A 23,959-nucleotide genomic window follows, 5' to 3' on the forward strand; every position below is an offset into this window, starting at 1 on the left:
TGATTTGGTTAGTTTGAATAAGGCATGTTGACTATAAATAAGGGCAGATAAGAGTGTAATATCATGTCATTTGTGAGTGGAAATTAGTTAGTTGATTTGCTTATTATTTTTGGGTATATATAGGCAGTTCAGAGTTATTGATAGTAATATAATTCTAATTTCTAAAAATGAAAGAAAAGTGATTTTGTTTGTGTTTGGTAAACTTAATATTCTTTGTTAATGAAATTTTCTGATTATTTTTGGTGTGTTTTAGCTGCAAGAATTGCTTGAATACATGCCTGGACCTGACTTCCCAACTGGAGGGCTGATTATGGGAAATCTTGGGTGAGTGCATATGAAGTTTTTGATTGTATTTCTTTTTCAAGGAATATTTTGGTGACCTTTTTCTATTTTTTTATTTTATTAGTGATTATTGGAAATTTTACATTGTGTAATTGTTGAAAATGTTGGCAGTGGCAGTTTAATTATGAATTAATTACTTGTGTGTGCCAAAAATAGTAGTTAATAGCTTGAATAGTGGGTGCAATAACGAACGAGCAGAGTGGAGCAGCTCCCTGCTGCAATTGTGGGGCCATCATGTCGTGGTTGTGTAGTGGCTGCTGTGCCACGATTTGTGGCTGTGAAAGGTGAAAATTGCGGCCATCATTGCTATTGTGGCCCCTATGTGAAACTAGGGCAAAAGGGAAAGTTTTCCCTCCCTTTTTGAAAGTTGGAATGCTTTTTAAGGGGTGCAATCTTGAGATTTTGCCCTTCTTTTACATCGTGATGCTCTGTGCTTGTTTTCAATCTTTGCAAGTCGAGATTGAACCCTACCCTCATCTCTTGTTATCTTGTTCTCTTGTTTCTTCCTTTATCTCACGTCACTTTCGGTTGTGCGTCCCCATTTTTGGCCATTTCTGGTCTTCATCGTTGGTGAAATCCAACTTATTTTGGACATGACCAGATACTTTTTCTAGTTGTTTTTTCATCTTTGTTGAAACCTAAACTATTTCCAACGAGATGTAGACATTTTCTGATGATAGTGACACGTTTTCCTAAGAGATCATCTATGTTAGAGCTTTTTCTAGTGACTGATCACTCTTTGATATGCTTTCCTTCTCTATTTTGATTGCCTTCAGAGTAGTGGACATTCCACTCTCTTGCTATATCGTTTTTTGGGGTCGGCCGCTCTGCACAGCTATTCGGGATTGATTACTATGGTGCCAAAATCAATAGACCCGAAGTATATTTTGTTTATGGTATATGGACTATTGATATGATTCATAATGAGTTATTGGCACCTTCTTCTCTTGTACTCTTTGAATTAAAAACTGTTGGTTACATAATAGAATGAGTTTTTGATAAAACAAAATGAGCTATGAAGAAAGTTGGCTACTTTGGTTATAGAATGTTATGAAACTTGAAACCTGTGTGATCTTGTTATTAATCATTATTTTGGAAATTAAGCCTCCGTGACTGATTGTTTTATTGTTCGAGTTCTACCAAATTTTCTTTGATGCTTTTTTTCCTTTCTTCTTAGTGCTTTTCCGAAAATGTTGTACTATGTGATGTGTGTTTGATAGATACTCATTTTTCTTAAGGATCTTGGAGGCATACCGTACTGGTCGAGGACGTGTTATTATCAGAGGGAAAACTGATATTGAATTGCTCGATTCCAAGACAAAACGGACTGCAATAATCATCAAAGAGGTAGCACTCTAGATTCTATCCGATTCTATAGAGTTACTTTTTTTTTCTTTGGATAATTGATTACAAGTTCTGTTTTGTGATTGGAATAGATTCCTTACCAGACCAACAAAGCAGCTTTAGTTGAGAAGATTGCTGAACTTGTAGAAAACAAGGTATTAGTATGTTTCATGGTTCAACAAGTTTTGTTTTTTTCAAAATGCTGTAAATTTCAATGTTCAATTTTCTTCTTGAAGTTGCATGTCTGATCACTTCTGTGCAAGTGAATTAAGAAATTTTGAGGGATAGAGATGAGTGATGACTGTGGAAGTGTTTGGAAATTTCTAAAAGCTAGACATCTAGGTGCTGTCAGGCTAGTTGGAAATTCGAAAAAATTTTGTAGCCCATATTTTCAATAGTTTCTCTCTCCAGCTATTTATAATGGTGGTCGTTGGATAAAATAAAATTCCCTAAATTTTCTAGGGGTCAGCAAGCAAGCTAAGTATTGTGAATGTAAATAAACTTGAAAAGAGATTAGATAGGAACTGGTTTGAAATAGATTTGAACCAAACTAAGGTTGAAGTTAAAGTTAGATATGAAAAAATCTGAAGTAAATTTATATGACTAGTTTATCTTTATATTTTTCTAAATCAGTTGAGATTTGCTAAACTGTTCCTAAGACACAGATTAGTAAACATCTTAATTGTGGTTTTCTGCTGAGTTTGCATGATTGGGAAACTGAGTTATCTCCTTACGGGCATTTGATTTCCTATTAAATATTTTTTGGCCTTGTAACACTTTTGAACTTCTGATTTTCACTACGATCTTATTCTCATTTCTGCTGAGTTTGCTTTTAATATTGTTGGGTTCTTAACACCATTGGCTTTGTGAGTTGGTCAATCTATCTCCTCTTTGACACATTTATTCGAGTTTCACATGGTTTGTCTGTTATTGAAGATTGTTAACCTATTGTGAGGTCAACCTTATCCATTAATCTATTTTTGTGCTGTATCCTTTTGTTCTTTTTGACTTTGTTATTTGTCAAAATTATATTTTATCCCTGCATGGGTTTTTTTAACTTATACCCTTTTAGCCAAGTTATGCTTTGAGTTGTATGTTGGTGTTGCAATAAGTTTGTAAGGTGATCCTGTTGATGATAATGTCTCAGATTGGTAATATGACTTGGTTGTTTGGATATTATTATTGTTATTTTGTTGGCTGATGTGTAGTTGGACAAGCAGCATGCTTGTAGGTTATTTTCTCTCATGCTCGTACCTTGTAAATGTTTTAACATATTTTACGTTGGCTATTAAAGGCTTAACATAACCTTCTTCCTTTACTTGGGCTTGGGACTAGTTATGGGACTATAACTGAGTTGAATTGTTAAGATGGAGGAAGGCATTGAGAATTATTTGTGACTGTAAAATATTTACCAAGCTAAAAGAGAAGTTTTATCATATCGCAATATGACCGCCTATCCTATTTAAAAAGTGAATTTTGGGCTGTCATTACTTGTTTGGTGAAACATGAGAGAATAGAAAATTATATAATAATGAGTTGGATAATGATAATATTAATAAAAATAGAATAAATTCTTATCCTATGTGATGTTTGATGTACATTAAAAAAGTAAAACAAACAATACTATATAATCTTGTATAATGTTTGAGGTAAAAAAATTGATATAAATTATATTCAAATGACAATTATTCTTTTATTAAAATTAATATAGTTTTTAAAAATAATTTTTTGTTTATCTTTTTCACTTCTTAGTAATATATATATATATATATATATATATATATTACTAAGAAAAAAATAAAAAATAGTTGTGTGAACATAGTATTAAAATTTTGATATTAAATTATAATACCTTTCTTTAAGATTTTAACAAATTAAAATTTACTTTTTTGTAAGAAATTATATTTATGAAAAATAAATTATAAAGAAATATAAAATTGTATTTTATAAAATAAGTAATTTATTTCTTCTAAAATATCATTCATAAAAAAAAGTGACTTGATAGTGTTTGATCCTTACAAAATTTGAACTTTATCCTTATAAAATATTTTATTAGGACATAGTCTCTACTTTTTTAACTAATAATTGTTTGTAGTCCTTCTATTTGATGTTGTGCTACCGAATGCTGACACTTGGTTGTATGTTAGTGGACTATGTCTGTTAAAGAGATTAAAAATAATAATTTTATCGTAGCAAAAAAATATTTAGGGACTAAATTAAAATTATGTAACTTCTGTAGAGACTGAACACTTAATTATTTAAAAAAATATTTATATAAATTTTTATAAAATGTATTAAAATTGTATTTTTTAATGAATATTACAAAATATTAAAAAGGGTATAAAGTATTAGTGAAAAAAAAATATTAGATTTATCCTATCCTAATATTTCTAACCCATCACGTCTTAAGGATAAAAATTTGAACTATTATGGTAGGATAAGTTGATTCATACGAAATAGGATAGGATAACTCTAATATGATATCCTGTTTTCTTATCTTAGCCATAAAAAATACTCAAAAGAAACAACAAAAGAAAAATGTGGGAGTTACATGGAATGCATTCGTTAAGGTGGGTGAGTAATCATACAAGAAAGGACATGATAAAAAATGATCATATATTTGAAAATATTGAAGTAACACCTATAGTAGAAAAGAAGATAGAAAATCATCTAAGATAGTTTGGTCACGTGTTTAGAAAGTCATTGGAGGCATCAACGAGGAGAGTAGATGACATGATTTTTAGTCTAGTAAAAAAAGGTAGAGAGAGATAAAATAACTTTAGAGGAAATTAGTAAAAATGATCTTTTGATAAATAATATTTTTGAGAACTTGGTTTTGACCTAGTTTAATGGCGTCGTGTGATCCATGTTGCCGACCTCACCTGGTGAAATAAGGCTTAATTATTTTTGTTATCACTTGCACTTTGTGTATTATATGTTAGCATAACATTGAATTCAGGTTTTATTGATTAATTTTATGTTTCTGGCACTATGAGTTTTTTTTTCTTAATTTTTTTTAAACAGAGTTTGGATGGTATAAGTGATATTCGGGATGAGAGTGATCGTTCTGGAATGCGTATAGTCATTGAGGTAAAAATTCAAATGCATAACTATGGCTTTGCTTTTGTATTATCTTATTGAATGGACACATACAGACACAGAAATAAAGAGAAGAAAAGAGACTGTTGAACTGATCACTATGACATTTCATCTACTTGCAGCTGAAGCGGGGATCAGACCCATTAATTGTCCTGAATAATCTTTATCGCTTAACATCTCTGCAATCTACATTTAGCTGTAACATGGTGGGGTAAGTTGGTTGCTGTTTACACATGCTTTGTTGTCAATTTAATATTTTAAAATACTCTGATCACATGTTGCTTCTTTCTGGTGACAATTCTGGTGATTGATTGATATATTTTCCCTATTTCTAGGATTTTCATTTGATAGAAAAATATCTTTTGGAATAATTCTGTGATCATTAGACCTTGTGGGGAGTGGCTATGTGAGACTCTTTTACTGGCATAGGACTTGTATTTTTTGGGATTTTTAAGAAAAGTTTGTTGACCAAAACTTCTTGGTTATGGATTTTGGAATTACACATGTCAAAACACTAGGTTATTCTATTAAACATAGCTTTCCACTTGATCTAAAGGAAAAGATTCATGAATGTTCTTTCCAATTTCATCCTGCGAGATTGACTTGTTTTTTTTCAGAAGCTCCTTTAGAATATTGCACGACAGCCCAGAAAGTCAATGTGCAGATTTGTTCACAACTATTGTGTCTGGTACTTGAGTATAGCCCATTTTTAGTAAGATTGGAGCATATGATATGTGTGCCCTAGCTAGAGAGAGACTGTAGAGTGTTTAGACTACACATCAAACATATATTTATAATAGGAATTATTGATACAAAATAAGAAGTTACTGTAATTACAAAGATAGCAATTTCTGTATTTATAATTTGAATATAATTACATAATTCCAACACATAGGATGAATCTGTGGGTTTGAATACATAGTTGACCTATATATTTATAATGACAATGCCTAATAATTACAGATATTCCATTATTTAAAATTACGCTAATTATAGAGTTACCTTATTTACATACATAAATCTCAACATTATCTATATCAACAAAGAGATATTTACCAAATGCATATGGTTTCTACTTGTTCTATAATCCAATTTATATCAATATTTGCTCATCTTACTGTTTCTCTCTTTTTGATTGTTCATATTTTTTGTATTTTACTTCATTTATATTCTTCATGCCTTAATTTGACCATACCATTTTGTCTTTGTAGCATTCTTAATGGACAGCCTAAACAAATGGGGCTGAAGGAATTGCTGCAGGTTAGTAATTGCTGGCCTTAAGAAGTATACTGTGTTCACTTCATCTCTTTAAATGTTATTTTGAATGGTAATTCTTCTTCTTGCCTTCTAACAACTTAAAATTCGTTTGCTTATTAATAATTTATTGATATTCTTCAAAAGCTTTCATGTCCATATCAAATACACGCATACATTAATATACAAATTCAGTAGAGTTATATTAGTTTGTTTGCCCCATGCTATGCATGGCTTAGGCCTTGTTTGGATGAATTTTTTAGCAAACATTTGTGGAAGAAAAAAGGTAAGGAGGTAAAATGAATCAAACTTCTCTTATAACTTTAAATTATTAATTTATGCACGCATCCTAGGTTTTTTAGAAGCTCTCTCATCTAACTTTTCCAAAAGATAAAATGCATAACTTGATTTTAACTTATGGGAAAAGTTTGATTCATCTTCCCTCTTTATATCTTCTCCTATAAGTGGCTATGAGAACTTTATCCAAAATAAATCTCATACAATTTTCATCATTAAATGAAAATTTTGATTTATTTTATCTCTTTATCTGTTCTCCTATAAGTGCCTATGGAGAAGCATATCCAAACTAAACCTCGTACAAATTTCATCTTTAAATAAAAGAAGAAAGTCAGTTATTAAATTATAATTAAATGCATAAGTATTCTTTAAAAATTTAAGCTTAACTTTAATTTTCTTCCCTCTTTATCTGTAGGAACTAGTTCATTTAGTGTCAAATAAAACTTATAAATTTGGCAACTGTATTCAACATTCAACTCCCTAATATAGCCTTTTCTTCTGCTTTTAGCCGTTGTAGTGTTTTTAGCATCTTTTAGAGGAGTATATTCTGTAATTTCTTTTCTTCTGCTTTTAGTGGCTTTGTTTTTTAAGTTGGTGTGTGTTCTAATCTTTAGTGGCTTTGTACTGTACCTTTCAGGCGTTCTTAGACTTCAGATGCTCTGTTGTTGAGAGACGAGCTAGGTTTAAGTTGTCACAGGCACAAGAGAGAAGACATATTGTTGAGGTATGTCATAAATACTGTAAAATCTATTTGGCTATGCTTCTTTTGTCATGGGCATTGGTGTATGGCTCAGATGCATTTCACTGCTAAAGGACTATTTATAAATTTGTGTTTGTTTCTGAGCTATAGTTAATATGACAGAGATAGCGGTAAAAACTAGTGTAACACCTTTCCCATGTTCAAGCATGTTAATGTTGCTTATGTTCCTAGTTTATGCTGACAGCTGTCAACTCCTTGGAGTTCTTTAACGTGCATTTGTAATGTAACAAAATTCACAACATAATGGGTGCTTCTAAGCTTTACTTGCTTGAAATATTGTTGGATATCTTACATTCTTAAGGTACTTAGACGTTACCATCTGTCTTATGTATATGATTATTGCCGAGTTGTTAATTTTTTTAATAATTCTGTATCAGAAATTAGATTTTATCACAAAATCTAATTCAGATTACATCACAGGAGATTTTATATTTATATTTATTTCGTACCTGATTTTAGCAGATTGGTTTCCTTTTTTAGGAACCCATTGTGTTTATAAATCATTAAGTTGTATTAAGATGTTTCACATTAGTTAGGAATAGAGCCAAAATACTCCTTATAAGGGCTAAGACAGTCCTTCTCTTATGAGCGAGTTTTTGGGAGTGTGTTAGGATCAAGTTTCTTAACATGGTATCATAGCCTATCTAGTTTGAATGTTGGGCTACCCTCAGCTGTCCAGTCTTGCAAATTTCATGCATCAAATTTCCAGTCCTGGTCGTGAGGGGTGTGTGTTAAGATATTCCATAGTGGTTAAGAATAGAGTTATAATACTCCTTATAAGGGTTAGGACAGTGCTTTTCTTAAAAGCTAACTTTTGAGAGTGAGTTAGGCCCAAGTTTCTTAATAAGCTATATCCGAAATAAAACATTAGAGAAAAATTATTCCTTTTCCTTTCTGGTATAAAAAACTATTCCTAAACCTATTTGGCATGGTATCAGAGCTTTGGCTCTGAAACCTGCCTTTGACAAATGGCAATGACTGGTGCTACCCCTACTGGTTCAGCCACCACTAATAATGAAACAACAACTCCTCCACAACCAGCTAGTGAAAGTTGGAATGAAGTGGTGTTAATGGAGGCCCTCCCTCATAATTTATATCTCCAATTCATTGTACATACACTTGACTGAAAGATCTAATTCAGAAGAATTAATTATAGTTTCAGGAATGTCATCTAGTGGTTCCTCAAGACTCTTGGTGATGCAAGGGATGATCTTTAGGCTTGTTCTTCTTTCTTCTTGAGTAGACAATATCAAATGATTGTAAATTTGTACCTTTTTCATTCCCATTTGTTTCATGGGATTCAGAATCTTGTTCTTTACAACCTTCACAACTTTTTCTCTTGGATCGCAATCATTTTACCTTCATTATCATGTACAACTTGAGGAAACTACAAGTTCAAATAATTGTGAAGGCTGGATTGAATCTTCACATACATTCCCTATCCATGGTTGTTAGATCGAGATTCGAATTGTGAATCCGAAGACCCATTTTCTGAATTGTGATTTGAATTGTATGATGAATTGTAAGATTCACGATGAATTGTTAAAAATATAATAAGAATTGTGATTTGAATTATATCATGAATTGTAATATTCACAACGAATTGTTAAAAATATAATAAAAAATATTTCTAACAAAGAAAAATTAAATTCATCCATATATTGGAGCATTTTATAGTCAAATACTTAATTGTATAACTAATAAATGAAACATAATACAAAGATTCAAGTCACATCAGCCACAATGACACCAAAAAAGGGTTTTGACTGCATAAATCATCCCTATGTACCTTCAAATCAGCCACCATGACACAAAAAAGGGATTGTAACTGCATAATTCAGTCATATATACCTTCAAATCAGTCACAACGACACAAAAAAAAAAGGTTGTGACTGCATAAACCAGCCATATATTCCTTCAAAAAATAATAGCAACCAATAGCAAGTCACTATTTCTCATGGTAGTCAAAATTGAGATCTTACATAGGATTGGAAGAGGGTCAAAGGTTGTAACTTGTAGGATCGTAACATGGATCATGAGATTTTACAAAATTGTATGTGTGCATATAAAATAGTATAAATATGAAGATGATGGAGGCAAATGAGAGACACATGAGGAAAGGGAGCCATCCTCAAAACATGAGACAGAGACATGCTCACTAAAAATAGAGACAGACATATATGAGAGAAAGGAGTTTAGAATAAGAGAAGGAGAGAAGGAAAAGGAGTTAGGTGATGTATTATGAAAATTCATAAGAAGACTATTTTGGGGGTCTTTTTACCCTTAAAAACCCTAAAAATTGCTTTGTTGTGCGGGTAGAAAGGGGAAGACAGTTTACTTTTAAAAGACAAAAACTTTTTTACCCTTAAAAAATTGTAAAAACTGCTTTGTTTTGGCGGTACAAAGGGAAAATAGAATATTTTTACTTTAGCTGCTCTGTTACTCTGGAAGGCCACGAGTTATGCTGCCAATACAGCAGCAATAACTGCCACAGGAAAATGCTCCACCATGGCAGGTCTGTGGTAGTTGAAGGCCGCAACGCCACGCATTGCCTCTGTGTGTATCTGTTGGGTATTCTCCCTCACCAAAGGTATAGCATTGAAGTTAGTATCACATGATTCATGATTAGATAATGCAATTCAATGCTGTTCTGCAACTGAAGGATACAGATGGCAGGGAGTATTAATTTTGTTCCAAAAGCGCAGCTTGAATAACCAGAATCTGTGCTGAATTGCGATTCTTGTGCACGGTGCATGATTCTGCCATAGACTGGGTTGTGCATCAATCGGGTTGGTCGCGCGATATGGTTCACTAAAATCCCTAAAAAATCATTTTAAATTTTTTTTTTTTTATGTGAAATGTGAGGGTTCCGCTTGATACTCCCTCTGCATGTGCATAAGTGCATTGGGTACAGAACTGTGTTCATTCTTAGTAATACAATTCAAACATTAATTATGCATATGTTTAATTTGGGTATTAATTTTGTGTTTTTCAGCATATATATGTGTGTAGCATAATTTTTATTTGGTGTATTTCAAACTTCAAAGTAGGGGCCATCCTGCCATAGCGTTTTTGGAGTTGGCCACTCCGTGCCTCTATTCTGGATTGAGTACTATGGGCTGGAGAAAGTTTCCTTGTCTGGGTGCATTGCCCTAAATTTTGTGTATTTCTATCTAACAATCTTCCTTCCTAGTTAGGGATCAGATACCATTAAAATTGGCTGGAGATCTTTTGTTTTTTCAATAGAAGAAACGAAGAATTTTGCAATGGTTGTTAAAGAAATTAGATTTCTCTTTTGCTGGACTTGGAATAATAGTGGAAGTAAAAATTAAGTTGATTATTATGTGTAGCAATACTGCTTGCTGTCTTGATTGGAGATGTGATATTTGCTAGTCGCCTTGGAATGTGTTGATATACTCATGTTATTAACTTGTGACATGACTGTTCAGTTGGCATATCCTTGGTTCTCTGGTATTGGTGTTTTCTATCGTTTCTCTTGTGAATTTGTCAAAGAGATTAGAGTGTTATAATATTTATTTCTTTTCTTTGTTTATCCTTTTTTTTTTAATTTTTAATCTTCTTGTAGATTCTCTTGGAGTTTGTCCCTTCCTTCTCACTAAAATATTTAAATTTTCTTTTATATGTGTAGAAATAGAATCTGTGTTTAGTGTATATATTGCTAGAATCATTATTCATTATAAATATAATAAAAGAAAAAGAAGAAAGAAAAGAACAGGAGACTTCATAGTTCCATGTTTTCACTGAACAATTCAGCCAAACTAAACCCCTTTACAATGAGAAAAGAAAAAGGAGAAAGGAAGGGAGTTAGAAAATCTTATGCTTAAATGAGACTAATTATTGAATTTAAGTTTTATCCTTAATGACCTTTTTGGCTGTAAGCTTATGTTCTGAACAAACTCAGGGAATTCTGATTGGGTTTGATAATCTGGATGGGGTGATTCAAATAATACGTGAAGCTTCAAGTAACTCAGCTGCAGCGGCTGGTTTACGTAATGGTAAACTCCTTATTTACGCTTATGAATTGGCTTATTTCAGCTGGAAACTTTTCATTCTGTATCCCTATCTATTGAAGTGTTCTACTTGTTCTTGAAATGAAAGCATGTAATCATTGCTTGAAATTCTTTATCATTTAGCTATTTAATGTGGATGAATAATATCTATTTGCAGCATTCAGTCTCTCTGATAAACAAGCTGAAGCTCTTTTGGACATTAGCCTAAGACGATTGACCCTTCGTGAGGTGCATTATAATGATGCCTATAACTAGACTAGAATAATTGATTTTTTCTTTATCAAGAATTTTATAAATATATATGTGAGTAGAGTGTAAGTAGAATTATAAGCTTTGTCCTGTGCAGAGTGGGAACTTTGTGGCTGAAAGTAAATCTTTGATGGAACAAATTTCCAAGTTAGAGGAACTGTTGTCCAGCAGGAAAAATATACTGGAGGTATAGTTTCACTTTGGTGCTGTGTTTCTCTCATTCATAACTAACTGGCTTAGCTTTTGATACAACTGGCTCAGAATTGAAAATAATAGAATGAAATCTTTATTGAGAATGACGAAGAGTTACACTATCTAGACTACAAGAGGTTCTGGTCCTTCAACTGACTAATTTCTCTCCAAAAGACTCCCTACTTTCCTTCACAGGCTTTATATAGCCAATACAATCAATAACTATCCGTGGCTAACTCCCTTGTATTCATAAGAGACCTTTCTAACTACTTGACTATATATATTTATAACAATCATCTAATGTATGTGGTCCTCATCATGGACTGACCCACTATTCTTTCTCATAGACCTTTTTAAAAAAGGCCTCCTATCAGCTTTCTTAAAATTTTGATTTCATTGTTGCTAACTGTAGAGTTAGCACCTAAGTCTTTTTCTTCAGGGTGCTACTGGTATTACCTATTAGCTGGTAGCTGGTATGGCAATCAGGCAATGTGAAATTGTATTGGTGTCCTTTAGATTGTTAACGCTGTTCCTATCTTAATCTGATGTAGATAAAAAAGTCTGTAGGGGTAAATCTCAAGCACTGAAGGGAACAAGGGAGAAACAAGAATTGGCAAATTGCATAACAGCATAAGTAGGGGATTGACTTCCAATTAACAAATAACAAGTATACATTGAAACACCGTAAGAAATTGGGATTATTGTGAGTGAATTAAGTACTGCAGCTAATCAAGGACTAAATTTAGACTAATTACAGCTATTAGCTGCAGTCTTAAACTCTCAATCATAATTGATGAATATTCTAACATGTTAGGTATATTTCTCTCAATCAAGATAAAGCTTATTAAGCTCTCATCTAGGTATACATAAAATCACTCATAAAAAATAACTCAAAAATGTATCCGTGAAATAAATCATGTAGTGGGAGAGACATCATAGCAAAATGAGGAATTAAAAACCCTTTATGGGAGACAATGATAAACAGCCAGACAACTAGTGGATGGCTGGAGTGATGCACCACCAGATTAGATGAAGATGGATGAAACAAGTGAAGAAGGAAAAAAATATGGCTTTAGTTAGTTCAAATTGCCTTGAAACAACTTGAATTGGCCAGATCAACTGCTTGAAGCTGGAGGGGAAGACAACAAGCTACACAAGCACTTAGCTGAACAGCCAAATCTGAGATTTTTCATTACTTAATGATCTGATTCTGATGATGCTATATATACTGATAGTTATTCACTAACTAGAAGATAAAAATTGAATGCAAACTAACGATCAGTTACAGCTGTCATAACAGAATATAGAAACTTATAGAAGCTAGCCAAATGGCCTATATGAAGCCAAGCAGCAGCCAAACAAAGTCAGGAGCAGAAAACATCACATAGGTATAAGCTGATTCTAGGCAAACTAAGAAACATGGAAGCTCTTCACTGGTGGGGTTTGGGAATACTGTATCCGTTGGTGGAATAAGAACCAAGCAGTTGTCAAACACGAAGGTATGAGCCAAACATGTGTAAGCGTATTGCGTGTAGGGACAGCATGTGAACACACCTAACAGGCAACAGCTGTGAAAACTTCCAAAAATAGCCTTAAGTAGCAAGGAATGAAAATAAAATACATTTGTAGAAATCAGAATCGCATGATTGTGATTGATCCTAACTACCCAAGATAATCACCAACATGGAGAAATACATGTCACTAACGATGGTAAAAATGTGATAACTCGTAACAACTTGATAGCTAAACTTTACAAAAGATCTAGTGAACCTCTAATCTTTCTCTTTCTGTGATTCATTACAGATGCTGTTAACATTTCTTTGTTTTTTCTGGGATAAACTGTTTTACCTCTTTTTAATATTTTAGCTTATAGAACAAGAAGCCATTGAACTGAAAAATAAGTTTGCCTGTCCAAGACGTTCAATGTTGGAAGACACAGATAATGGTCAACTTGAAGACATTGATGTTATTCCAAATGATGATATGCTATTGGTATGTGGAAGCGAGTATATAATTCTTACTCTTGCACTGTCCTTTTCTATCAATAGGTATTTAGGTGATTATCATGTTCATGATGATGTTTTTTCTTTCAGGCATTTAGTGAAAAAGGTTACGTGAAGCGGATGAAGCCAAGCACTTTCAACCTACAAACTCGTGGAACAATTGGAAAATCTGTAGGAAAACTAAGAGTGAATGATTCCATGTCTGATTTTCTCGTTTGTCGTGCACACGATCATGTTCTTTATTTCAGGTTCTTTTTTGTTGCCTTGAGTAAAATAATGTCTATTGAATTTTTGGGACAATGAGTTTAATGCAGAACCGAGATGAAGAAGACTCTTGAATGAAACTCATTTATTTGTTTATTATTAAGAGATCTGTACCTTTAGAAAGACAGTAAGCCATGTATTAAAATTCCAATTCTTTAGGACAAATGGCCTGAACACAAGACTTGTTAAACCATAAATCCAGATTAGATCATCATCCATGATTTGTATAATTAGTGCTATAACAATTCTCTTTTGAACATGGGCTTTCACTCAATGATAATGTGTTGCTGCTAGCATTTTTCTTCATATAATTATTTTTCATCATGATGTATGTAGAACCTGAACTTAGTTTTGCGTTGGTATGCACCTTTCTTTGAAGGATACTGAGCTATTAATTGGGCTTGTCCTATGCCTTGGCTAGCCTTTTGAGTAACAAACAACTATTCTTTATATAGTAAATGGCATTATGCAGGCTTCATTCAGAATCATCATTTTTTTCCTTTTCTAGCTGTTGTTTATTATTTTACTGTCAACTATTTGAAATCATTGCATTGCAGCTGATCTAGATACATTTGAATGTGGCATGGCTTTTGAATTTTATTTTCAGTGATAAGGGAACAGTATACTCGGCTCGAGCTTACAAAATTCCTGAATGTAGCCGGACTGCTGCTGGTACACCACTTGTTCAGGTATTTTGGTCCTTTCTCAACACGACAGGAAAATAAGCATACAAAAACATTGTCTATAGTCAAGCATCTGAAGGTTTGGACAGAAAATATGATAATGGAAATAATTAAAAGGAGCAAGTTGTCTTCACTTTTATGAATATTCATATGTATCTAATCTAACAATTATCAGTTATGTTATGTATTTGAACTGTAAAATAATTATTTAATAAAGTACAAACTATTTTTGAATCTTATAAATTTGACGATGTTAATCTAGCTTGTGAGAACTTTCAATTCATTGATTCAATATTTATAAAACGATATTTGATTGTGTAGTATGTCATGGATCCTCAAATACAGTTAGTTATGCATGTATAATTGACAAACATGCACACCTAGAGTAATGCAATGAAATGATTTAGAGAGAAAGTGGGAATTTGGAGACAATTAAATTTGATGGAGTTAGGCATGCAGAGTAATGGAGAAAGAAATTGGGGTGTGACATAAAGAGGGCAACCTGGTGCTACAAAGCTCCCACAACAGTGGGGTCCATGGATGGGTTGGACCCATTATGGAAATATTATAGGCACTATGCATCCTTACCTTGTATTTGCAAATACTAATTCCATTACTTGAATCATCTGGCGGCATCTCTAAACTCTAATCATTGTGTGGAGCCTTCCCTTCAAAAAATTTGGGATTGGAATGTTTTTAAAATGTTTTAATTTAATATTTACACTTATAACTATGCATGTTTTAAATTTTTAACACTTGTACCAGACCAAACACAAGTTGCTTAAAATAACAATCTTTTGTTTTTATCTGGGCCAGATTTTATCTTTATCTGATGGTGAAAGAATAACTTCTATTATTCCTGTGAGTGAGTTTGCCGAGGATCAGTTTTTGGTGATGCTTACAATGCGAGGCTACATCAAGAGAGTATCCTTGAATTTGTTTTCATCAATCAGGACAACTGGAATCATTGCTATTCAATTGGTTTGTTCTCGTTTCAATTCCCCTTCTCTCCATTGCTGTATCTCCTATCTATTGTCCTACTGCTAAATTACTGGTAACATCTTTTCCTATTAGTATTATTTATGCATAATGTTTAAAATTAAAGGTTCCTGGTGACGAGCTGAAATGGGTCCGTCGTTGCACAAATGATGACATTGTGGCCATGGCTTCACATAATGGAATGGTCATACTGAGCCTGTGCAGTAAGGTGCGTTGCTATGTTATTATTTCTATTTCTTTTGTAAAATTTTAAATTTCAAATGCTTTTTAAACATTGTAATATGAGTGACTTAAATCACTATATCTGTGAAGAAATTTATTGCAAATCAAAGCATTGAATTTTGCCTGTATGTTGTGATCTCTTTGGAATAACTTGTCTTGGAAACAGTTTCAGGCTTTCAGCTGTTGTAAATAATTTAACTTACGAGAATTTAGGTGTTAGAGCGACTTTGAGTTAATTTTTTTTGAATTTGCTTGAGAGAAACCCTCAGCCTCTTAAATTTACACATAATCACTGTTCAGTTAATTCCCTATGCTTTCAAAATTATCCAACGTATTTATAGCAAATTTATGAATTTAAAAACGTACAGGAAATCAAATTTTAGTGAATCAAATTTTAATGAATAAGGAAATATGGAAATGAAAAAGAATGTCAAGATAAATTAGTGAAAATATTAGTATATCGTTGCCAAAAGTGTTTGCAGCTTGTTGCCATAATTTGTCATTATAATCTTTCTTCAACACTACCATCTTGGTTTAAGCTCAGATTCGCACACTAGGAAGAAATACACGAGGAGCAGTGGCAATGAGACTCAGGGAAGGGGATAGGATGGCAAGTGTGGACATTATACCAGCAGCCATGTGGAACAACTTGGAAACCTCATCAAAATTTCCTGGGAGCAAGTAATAATGACAAGATCCTGCATGCTTTTATTGGTAGTGAATTGATAGCTGTGAGAATTATGTCTGACTTCGTTTGTTTTACCCACGGGTCTGACTTCAAGTATGGTCTGATTGAGAACATTGTCCTATAACTGTGTAATTGTCTAGAATCATGTTCGTATGTGCTTAACATCACCATGTCTACTTGATGACAACATTTAGGTTGTGTTTGGATGGAGTATTTCAAAATTACTAAATTTTATATATTTGGATTGTAAGAAAAAATATTTTTAAAATACTACAAAATTTTAAGTAGATAATTTTCATGTCAAAAAGAAGGAATTTCAAATGACTTGCTTTTTGAGAGAATTTAAAAATTTCTCTATTTTGCTTAACATTATGTATGCCATTCATAATTCCTCTCATACTTAACTCCCACTACAAGCATCGGTCATTATTGCTTTAATATTTGTAGAATTTTAAAATTCTCCATCCAAACACAACCTTAAAGTTAAACAAAATTATATATTTAGTTTCTTAATGTGTCTTTGAGCATACATTTTGTGTTCTTTATTGAAATTCGTTTCAGTAAAATTGGTCCATTTGTTTGAATGCCCTGAACATAAATTGTAAATTTGTGCTTAACAACTATATTATTACTTACTATAACCCTCAAATTTCGAGTTCCTTGGAATTATACAAAATACAAATTCTCAGCTTCGAAATGGTATAGGTGTTTTGGGAATTCTAGTTGGCTTAAATATTTTTATTATATATTAAACTAAGAAAGGTTGAAGTCTATTTCTTTAGTTATAATTTTTTCTCCTTTTGACCTATATGATGATATTTTTATCCATAGATTATGTAGAGGTTAGATATTGCATCTTCTTTTATTCTGTCTTTAGCTCTTGATTACGAGTCTAGATGCACAAAGGGGAAGTGTTTTGCCGTTTTGTTGACTAACTGTCTTGTGAAGGCAATATGGGAGCAATTTATGACACATGTCCTTAATATATTTATTTACTATTTGCCTGCAGTGCTAAGGGCCAAAATGGCCCATGGTTGTTGTTTGTGTCTGAGAATGGTTATGGAAAGCGGGTTCCTTTAAGCAGTTTCCGAATATCATCTTTGAATCGAGTTGGTTTGATAGGATACAAGGTATTTTTATATCTTGGAAAAGTCCATTTCTTGACAGTAATGCAAGTTCCTTTTTTATTTAAAATGTTTCATTCTACCGGTGTAATCAGTTTTCTGCTGAAGATTGCTTGACTGCTGTATTTGTGGTAGGATTCTCATTAGCAGGTATTTTCTCTATTTTATGTGTAGTTTAGCAGTGATATCTTCAGTTACAGTTCTGATAATTACAATTACTAATTTTGCTGCTGTTATGATTATGTTGTAAACTTGTTTTAGTTATTGTGAAATATCATTGTTAAATATTATTGTCTCTACCAGAGGATGGTGAAAGTGATGAACAAGTGGTTCTTGTAAGCCAAAGCGGTACAGTCAACAGAATTAAGGTTCGGGATATTTCAATACAATCTCGATTTGCAAGGTAAAATTGATTTGGATCATGTTAACATATTTGCAGCATATTTGATTTTCTGAATCATAATGGTTATAAGGCCTATGATGTGTTAAGAGAGAAGTACAATAACCTGAAATTTACCTTCAAGCGGATATCTTACTCAGCAATAGATATTTATGGACAATACCACTTCCATGTTCTCCCTTAGAAATTTCAATATATGTAAATAACATCACATGTACAAAGGATCAGCACTAGGATCTAGTAAATGACATAATTTGACTGATCTTCTCACCTTCATTGGGAAGGCAGTATTTGCAATATCTGACCACCAAGTTGTAGTTGAATAGTCGAATTTCCTAACTAAAGCCTGCAAAATGGGCCTATTGATGGGCCGGTTTGAATAAACTAGCTTAAAATGAGGGTTTAGGCAGTAGAGTTAAAGGCCTGAACAAATCTAGACCTTTTTTGCCTGACCTGTTTAGGCCTATTCCCATGCTGACTCAGGATGAGGTAGCCTGTAGGCTGCTCGCAACTCACATTGCTATTTTCTTCAGTGATTTTCTTTTTTGTAGGTAATATTTATTTTAAATTAAAATTGTGATTTATAAATCAAAATTTATTAATTTGTTTTTATATTAAAATTTATTAACATAATCAATATTTAATTTTAGATTATAATAATGAGGATGATGATGATGAGAGAGAGGTCATTACCATTGGACATACAAAGCTTTTCAAGGAGGTTTAAATAATTGAGAGACTAGTTTGAATATTTGGAATTAGTTGGAGTGTTTATTACTTTATTTTAATTGTTGGATGAAGTGATTTGATGACATTTTTCGTTTTAAAATTGTTGGATAGATATTTGATGTTTTCAATTTTAATGTTTTGAAACAAAAATGTTGTAAAGTGGCTGCCTGTATAAGTCTACTACTCGCAAAGGGCCAAACTTGAGCTATCATTTTAAAGGTCTGAATTGTTCCAGACCTTTCTAGCTTGGCTCACATTAGCCCGCTATCTGATGGGGCCCACTAGCCTGCATTGATAACTCTGTTCCTAACCAGCCTCCTGTACTGCTCTTGTAGAGCATTTCCTGGAACTACATTAAACTTGACAATGGGAATCTCTGGAGTCCTGTATAATGTAGCTTTTAATAGGCATAATAGAAAATTACCTTATTCTTTACTCAACACAACCCCGTTGCCTGAAGTTATTGTTACAGTAGCCAAGTCTTTTGTCTGAAACTGAGTCTGAAGCAAGGAGTTAAAGCAATATATAATAAGTATAACTTCTAGCAATCACAATATCATATGCATGTAATCATCAGCCACTACAAAATTGCTGATAGAAACTAGTACCAATGATAATAATTTGTCATGTACATGGTAGTCAAAATCGGGAGTTGAATCGTAAAATCATAAGATTTTACGATTTGGGTCAGCCAAACGATGCAAATCGGAGCGAAAATCGGGAGAGAGTGGAATCGCAGTGAAATTGCGATTTGAACCGTAAAATCGGTTAAATCCCGATTTGATTTCGATTCAGTAAATTGCGGGTCGGTGCAGATTTTGACCCAAAATTTTTATAACCGAGCCCAACCCAATTTTTTAACCCGAGCCCAACCCAATGTTTTATTTAGGCGCGAAAGAAACCCCCGATACTAAATCCCTCTTTTTTCTTCAGCGAACCCCAGCTAATCCCAGCGAACCCGAAGCGACAACTTCTTCTTCTTCCTCGTGGTGCTTCATTTTTTCTCTGCGATCTCTCTGGTTTTGTCTGCCGGTCTGCGCCACTTCTACTTGGTTGCTATTTTCTTCTCATATTTCTTTGTTTTCATCATGGAACCCTAAACTCAAGGGGACAAGCTGACAACGACTTGCTAGTTTCTTCTTCCTCTGTTAATTTGTTACATTATAGATTATGCTTGATAGCTTTCTTATGGAATACGGATTATTTGAGTACTTTTAGTGATTTAATATATATTTTTTAATTTCAGCTATTTTATATGCAGAATATAAACTTATATTCATGTATATATAATTTTTGTAAAATCTTACGATTCGATTTACGATTTTACGATTTACGATTTTTACTTCCCTTAACGATTTGAAGTAAAATCCCGATTTTAACTACCTTGGTCATGTATTGCATAATATCATATGTTTATGTAGTCATAAGCCACAAAATTGTCTTATCAAATACCATATTTGCACAATTCCAAATTTCATGATTGCATTTGGACTCATCAATTTTCTATATATATCATCATCAATTGTCATATTTTCTATATATATCAAAAACTGAAAAACATGTTGCCATGACTCACTGATTCTTCACTTCTACCTGAAAAACAAATTTTCTATATATATCAAAAACTGAAAAACATGTTGCCATGACTCACCGATTCTTCACTTCTACCTGAAAAACAATGTAGGCAGGTCTCATTGGGTTCCATTTCTGAAAGGCCCATTTCTTCACCACAACAATCTAGGCTTGGTTTAGTAAGGTGAAAAAATGACCTTGTTTTTGTTTTGGCCATCCTTCCCTTGCTTTTCATTGTTTCCCATGTGAGTTTTTCTTCATCAGAGGTTTCTTAACAGTCACTATACACAGATTCTGCCTCAAAAGGAGGTTCAGCAAGCATGCATGAAACTCAAAATTTTTTTGCCTCTGTTGACCCATTGTGCTCAAACCCTCCCTATTCTTAGCACCCTCCTCCTCCTGTGATTCATAATTCTTCCTCCTTGTGAGGATGTGTCTCATTGAAGTAGTTTGATCTGTCCCTGGCTGTACGCCACCTTTGCCTGCCCATACATCTTTTCAATGTATTTGATTTCTTCCTCAACTTTTGCCAACTTCTTATGATGTTCTTTTTCAATCTTTTGCACCAATGCTTTATTCTTTGAAATTTCTATTTGCACTTCTTGTAAGAGAGGCAAATCTTCATTCTTGTTCTCTATTGCCAACAATTTAAACTTTGCCTGTTTTTGCTACCTCCAGATCTTCTTCCATAGCCATTTTGCTTTTTGTTTCTTGCTCGTTTCTTGCTTCTGCATCATCTCCACCAAGATTTGCTACTTCTCCCCCATGTTGGTTCTTACTTTCCACCTCTATCTTCACCTTCACATTTTTTTGGCTTGGGTTCTTGTTTCACCATGTCCCCCCTGTTTTCTTGCTTCCAGGACCCTTTGACTTCTATAGTTTTGCACCCAAGGTCTTGTTCTTCCTTGAGTTCTCTTGAATCTGCAATCTCTTTCTTCATTTCTTCAAGAAGGTTAAGAATTTCATTATTCATTCTTGTGGACATCTGAACAGCTCCAGAATTCACCATTTTGCAGTACCCACAGCTCGATGATTGGAGCTCTGTACCAGTTGATAGAAACTGGTACGATGATAAGAAAGTGAATATTTATCAAGAGAAAAAAAAAACCCAATTCCAGACCTATTCCCAAGGTGGAGGCAGAACAAATAAGGAAAATGATACAACAATAACTCTCCTGGATATCTGAGAGACCAGGGAAACTCCCCCGCAACTGAATTATGATTACCCCCTCCCCCCTCTCTCTTTCCACCTCTATTATTTATACTGTCCCTCCTATTTACAATTATGTAACTAACTACTAAAGTCCTCATTACAGTCCCAGCCCAACAAACTATCCAATCAACTCTGACAAATTATTCAACTAATTAACTAACTACCATAGGGGTTATCTATCAATTGTCTCTATTTTAAATTGTGATAGAAATTCTGTAACTGTATGATTGATTTGCCAGCATTTTATAAGGCACTGTTCTAAACCATATTGTAAAACTAGCGAGATTTAACATGTATGTTTGTATACTTTTGCAATGAAGTACAACTAGTGAAAGACATAAATGCAATCAAATTTAACACGTGCTTTACTGCCCTTAACATTCCCCCGGTTTGATTTGACCCAGTTTGCCTCTGAAAAACAGTTTCGTTTGAACCTTAAATCACTTCCTGAGTTGTGCTCCTTCCTCTCTGTTCTTGGTTGAACCTAGATGCCATTTTTGAATTGTTTTTATAATTTGTTTTACAATTTTTACTCCCTTGTACGATTCAAAGTTAAATCCCGATTTTAACTACCATGTTTAGAAGAGTTTGCTTGAATTCCTTTGTCATTGGATTGTTGTGTCAACTCCTCAAGAATTTCCTCCAACTTCTAAAAACTCATTCTTGCATTTCTTGTCCTCTTCTAGATTCTTTTTGGTCTTCCTCCAATTGCTTCATCACCATTTTAGTACCACTTTCCAATAATTCAGTTGAGCTCCATCCTCCCATGTTTTGTTAGTAGACACATAATCAGATGTACCAGAATTAAGAACCGAGGTTTAAGAGAGTAGAGAAACAAAAGATATGGGATTACTAGACTTGAGGTTGGGCTTTGAATTCTTCTGAACCCATGTGAACCAAATGAGATTCAACAATAAGCAGGTGAGTTTATTTGGGTATCGGGTCAATCGAATAAAAAGTGAGTTAACAGTGGATAGTTTTTGTCAGGTTTGGTTTATCCAACTTGCTTGGTAACTGAACTGACTGAACTCATACAACTTTTTTGAGACTCGTTCCTTCCCAATATACATTTCCCTTCATCCATTTATTTATCTCTATATCCATGTATCCCTTGCCACAACTTGCTACAGTTGACCACCCAACGACATTGCTACTTCTAACTTTTGAGAGCTCCAAATTCCTAAACCCTAAAACAACACACACACTCCAACTTCTGTTTGTGTAGTTTGCTGCTTGCTGTTGAAACCTAAGCCACGACCAATGACAACTTTGAGGAGCAAGGGCTTAAAGTGCAGAAGGCTTAGATGTTTGTTGAATGTTGTGAGGGTGAGACTAAGGCTTTGCCTCTGATAACAAATATAAAGGAGAGAAAATGATTGTTGAATGTTGGGTGTCTCTTGTACACAACTCTATTATTTATACTCATGTATAGGGTACAAAGAATATCAAATCTATGAAGATTAGGTAATTACGATATTTACAATAATGACTAATATGAAGTTATCTAACAAATTGGATACCTACTAGTTGGTTGTTAACTTCTTTAATGCATTTGTTTGGTGAATTTTTGTCAGGGGAGTTATTTTGATGCGACTTGATTATGCTGGAAAGATTCAGTCTGCTTCCTTGATCTCAGCAACGGATTGTGAGCCTGAAGAAGTTGTTGCTATTGCTCAAGGCTAGTTATAGAAGAACTTCATTGTCGAGAAGAGGTTACTTCACCAAATGCCTGACCACTGGAGTTGTAGTGCCCTTGATGAAAAGCTGATGCTTGATCCTTGAATCGGTGCTTGGTTGTGTTTTCTCTTGAGATAGTCCTAGTTTTCCTCATGCTCCAAATATGCGAAGCTGGGGGGGGGGGGGTAGTTTATTCTTCAGGCTTTGTAAATTATAATGTGACTTAAAGAGTGAGAAACATACACCAGAGGCGATAGTTATTGGTGCAAAATTTTAATTAACTCTTCATTTTTGTAACAGCATTATTAGAAAAGGTGACCATCATCTCTTGGAATTGAGAATCTTCACGCCAGAAAAAATTTGCCATTTTATGTGAACTTTTTCTCAAACTATCTAGTTTGGTGATGTTATTTTTTTAAAATGAAAAAATCAGCTGACCCAAACAAAATAGTAATAGCTTGTGTAAAAACTGAAATAGCAAAAATTGGTTTTTATGCATGACTTGGGATTATGATTTAGTTTTAGATAAACTTCAAGAGAAGTTATTTTTGGAGAAAAAATAATATAAAAAATTGATACATTTTTTATAAGTTTGAAATAACTTATTTCTTTGAATTTTAAAAGTTGAATAAAATAACTTGTTGAAAAAATGGAGCATAAATTGTTTATCATAGTCCAAGTCATTTTTGAGTGATTCTAGTCTATTTCTAAAAAAAAAATGACCATTTTATAGTTTAGTTAGACCGGTCGTCAATGTAAAATTTGTTCACCTAACCATGTATTGTGCACATTTAATATGTTACTACTAACCAACCAA

At 33.4% G+C, this 23,959-nt stretch overlaps 1 protein-coding gene across 4 annotated transcripts in view; it reads left to right on the plus strand.

Moving 5' to 3' along the window:
- LOC113868372 (DNA gyrase subunit A, chloroplastic/mitochondrial) overlaps nt 1-23,528 on the plus strand; it is a 30,988-nt gene extending 7,460 nt beyond the window's left edge. The window contains exons 8-27 of one of the 4 annotated variants that reach the window (XR_003505358.1): nt 254-324; nt 1,581-1,689; nt 1,779-1,841; nt 4,711-4,776; nt 4,908-4,996; nt 5,997-6,045; nt 6,974-7,060; nt 11,019-11,112; nt 11,285-11,355; nt 11,474-11,563; nt 13,435-13,560; nt 13,662-13,819; nt 14,443-14,524; nt 15,335-15,499; nt 15,624-15,725; nt 16,284-16,453; nt 17,437-17,557; nt 17,647-17,701; nt 17,855-17,954; nt 23,040-23,471. Coding sequence is in view for 3 of the 4 variants with exons in the window: in XM_027503849.1 (XP_027359650.1) it covers nt 254-324; nt 1,581-1,689; nt 1,779-1,841; nt 4,711-4,776; nt 4,908-4,996; nt 5,997-6,045; nt 6,974-7,060; nt 11,019-11,112; nt 11,285-11,355; nt 11,474-11,563; nt 13,435-13,560; nt 13,662-13,819; nt 14,443-14,524; nt 15,335-15,499; nt 15,624-15,725; nt 16,284-16,420; nt 17,437-17,557; nt 17,647-17,701; nt 17,855-17,954; nt 23,040-23,148 (1,944 nt within the window). In the remaining variant the exon portion in view is untranslated. Of the gene's footprint in view, nt 1-253; nt 325-1,580; nt 1,690-1,778; nt 1,842-4,710; nt 4,777-4,907; nt 4,997-5,996; nt 6,046-6,973; nt 7,061-11,018; nt 11,113-11,284; nt 11,356-11,473; nt 11,564-13,434; nt 13,561-13,661; nt 13,820-14,442; nt 14,525-15,334; nt 15,500-15,623; nt 15,726-16,283; nt 16,454-17,436; nt 17,558-17,646; nt 17,702-17,854; nt 17,955-23,039 lie in introns of all 4 variants that reach the window. The other 3 variants (XM_027503849.1, XM_027503848.1, XM_027503850.1) reach the window with 3 other exon arrangements.
- The last annotated feature ends 431 nt before the right edge of the window (nt 23,529-23,959 follow it).

This window comes from Abrus precatorius, unplaced genomic scaffold, assembly GCF_003935025.1.
Source record: "Abrus precatorius isolate BTA unplaced genomic scaffold, Abrus_2018 Scaffold6, whole genome shotgun sequence".
In the NCBI taxonomy this organism is placed as follows: domain Eukaryota; kingdom Viridiplantae; phylum Streptophyta; class Magnoliopsida; order Fabales; family Fabaceae; genus Abrus; species Abrus precatorius.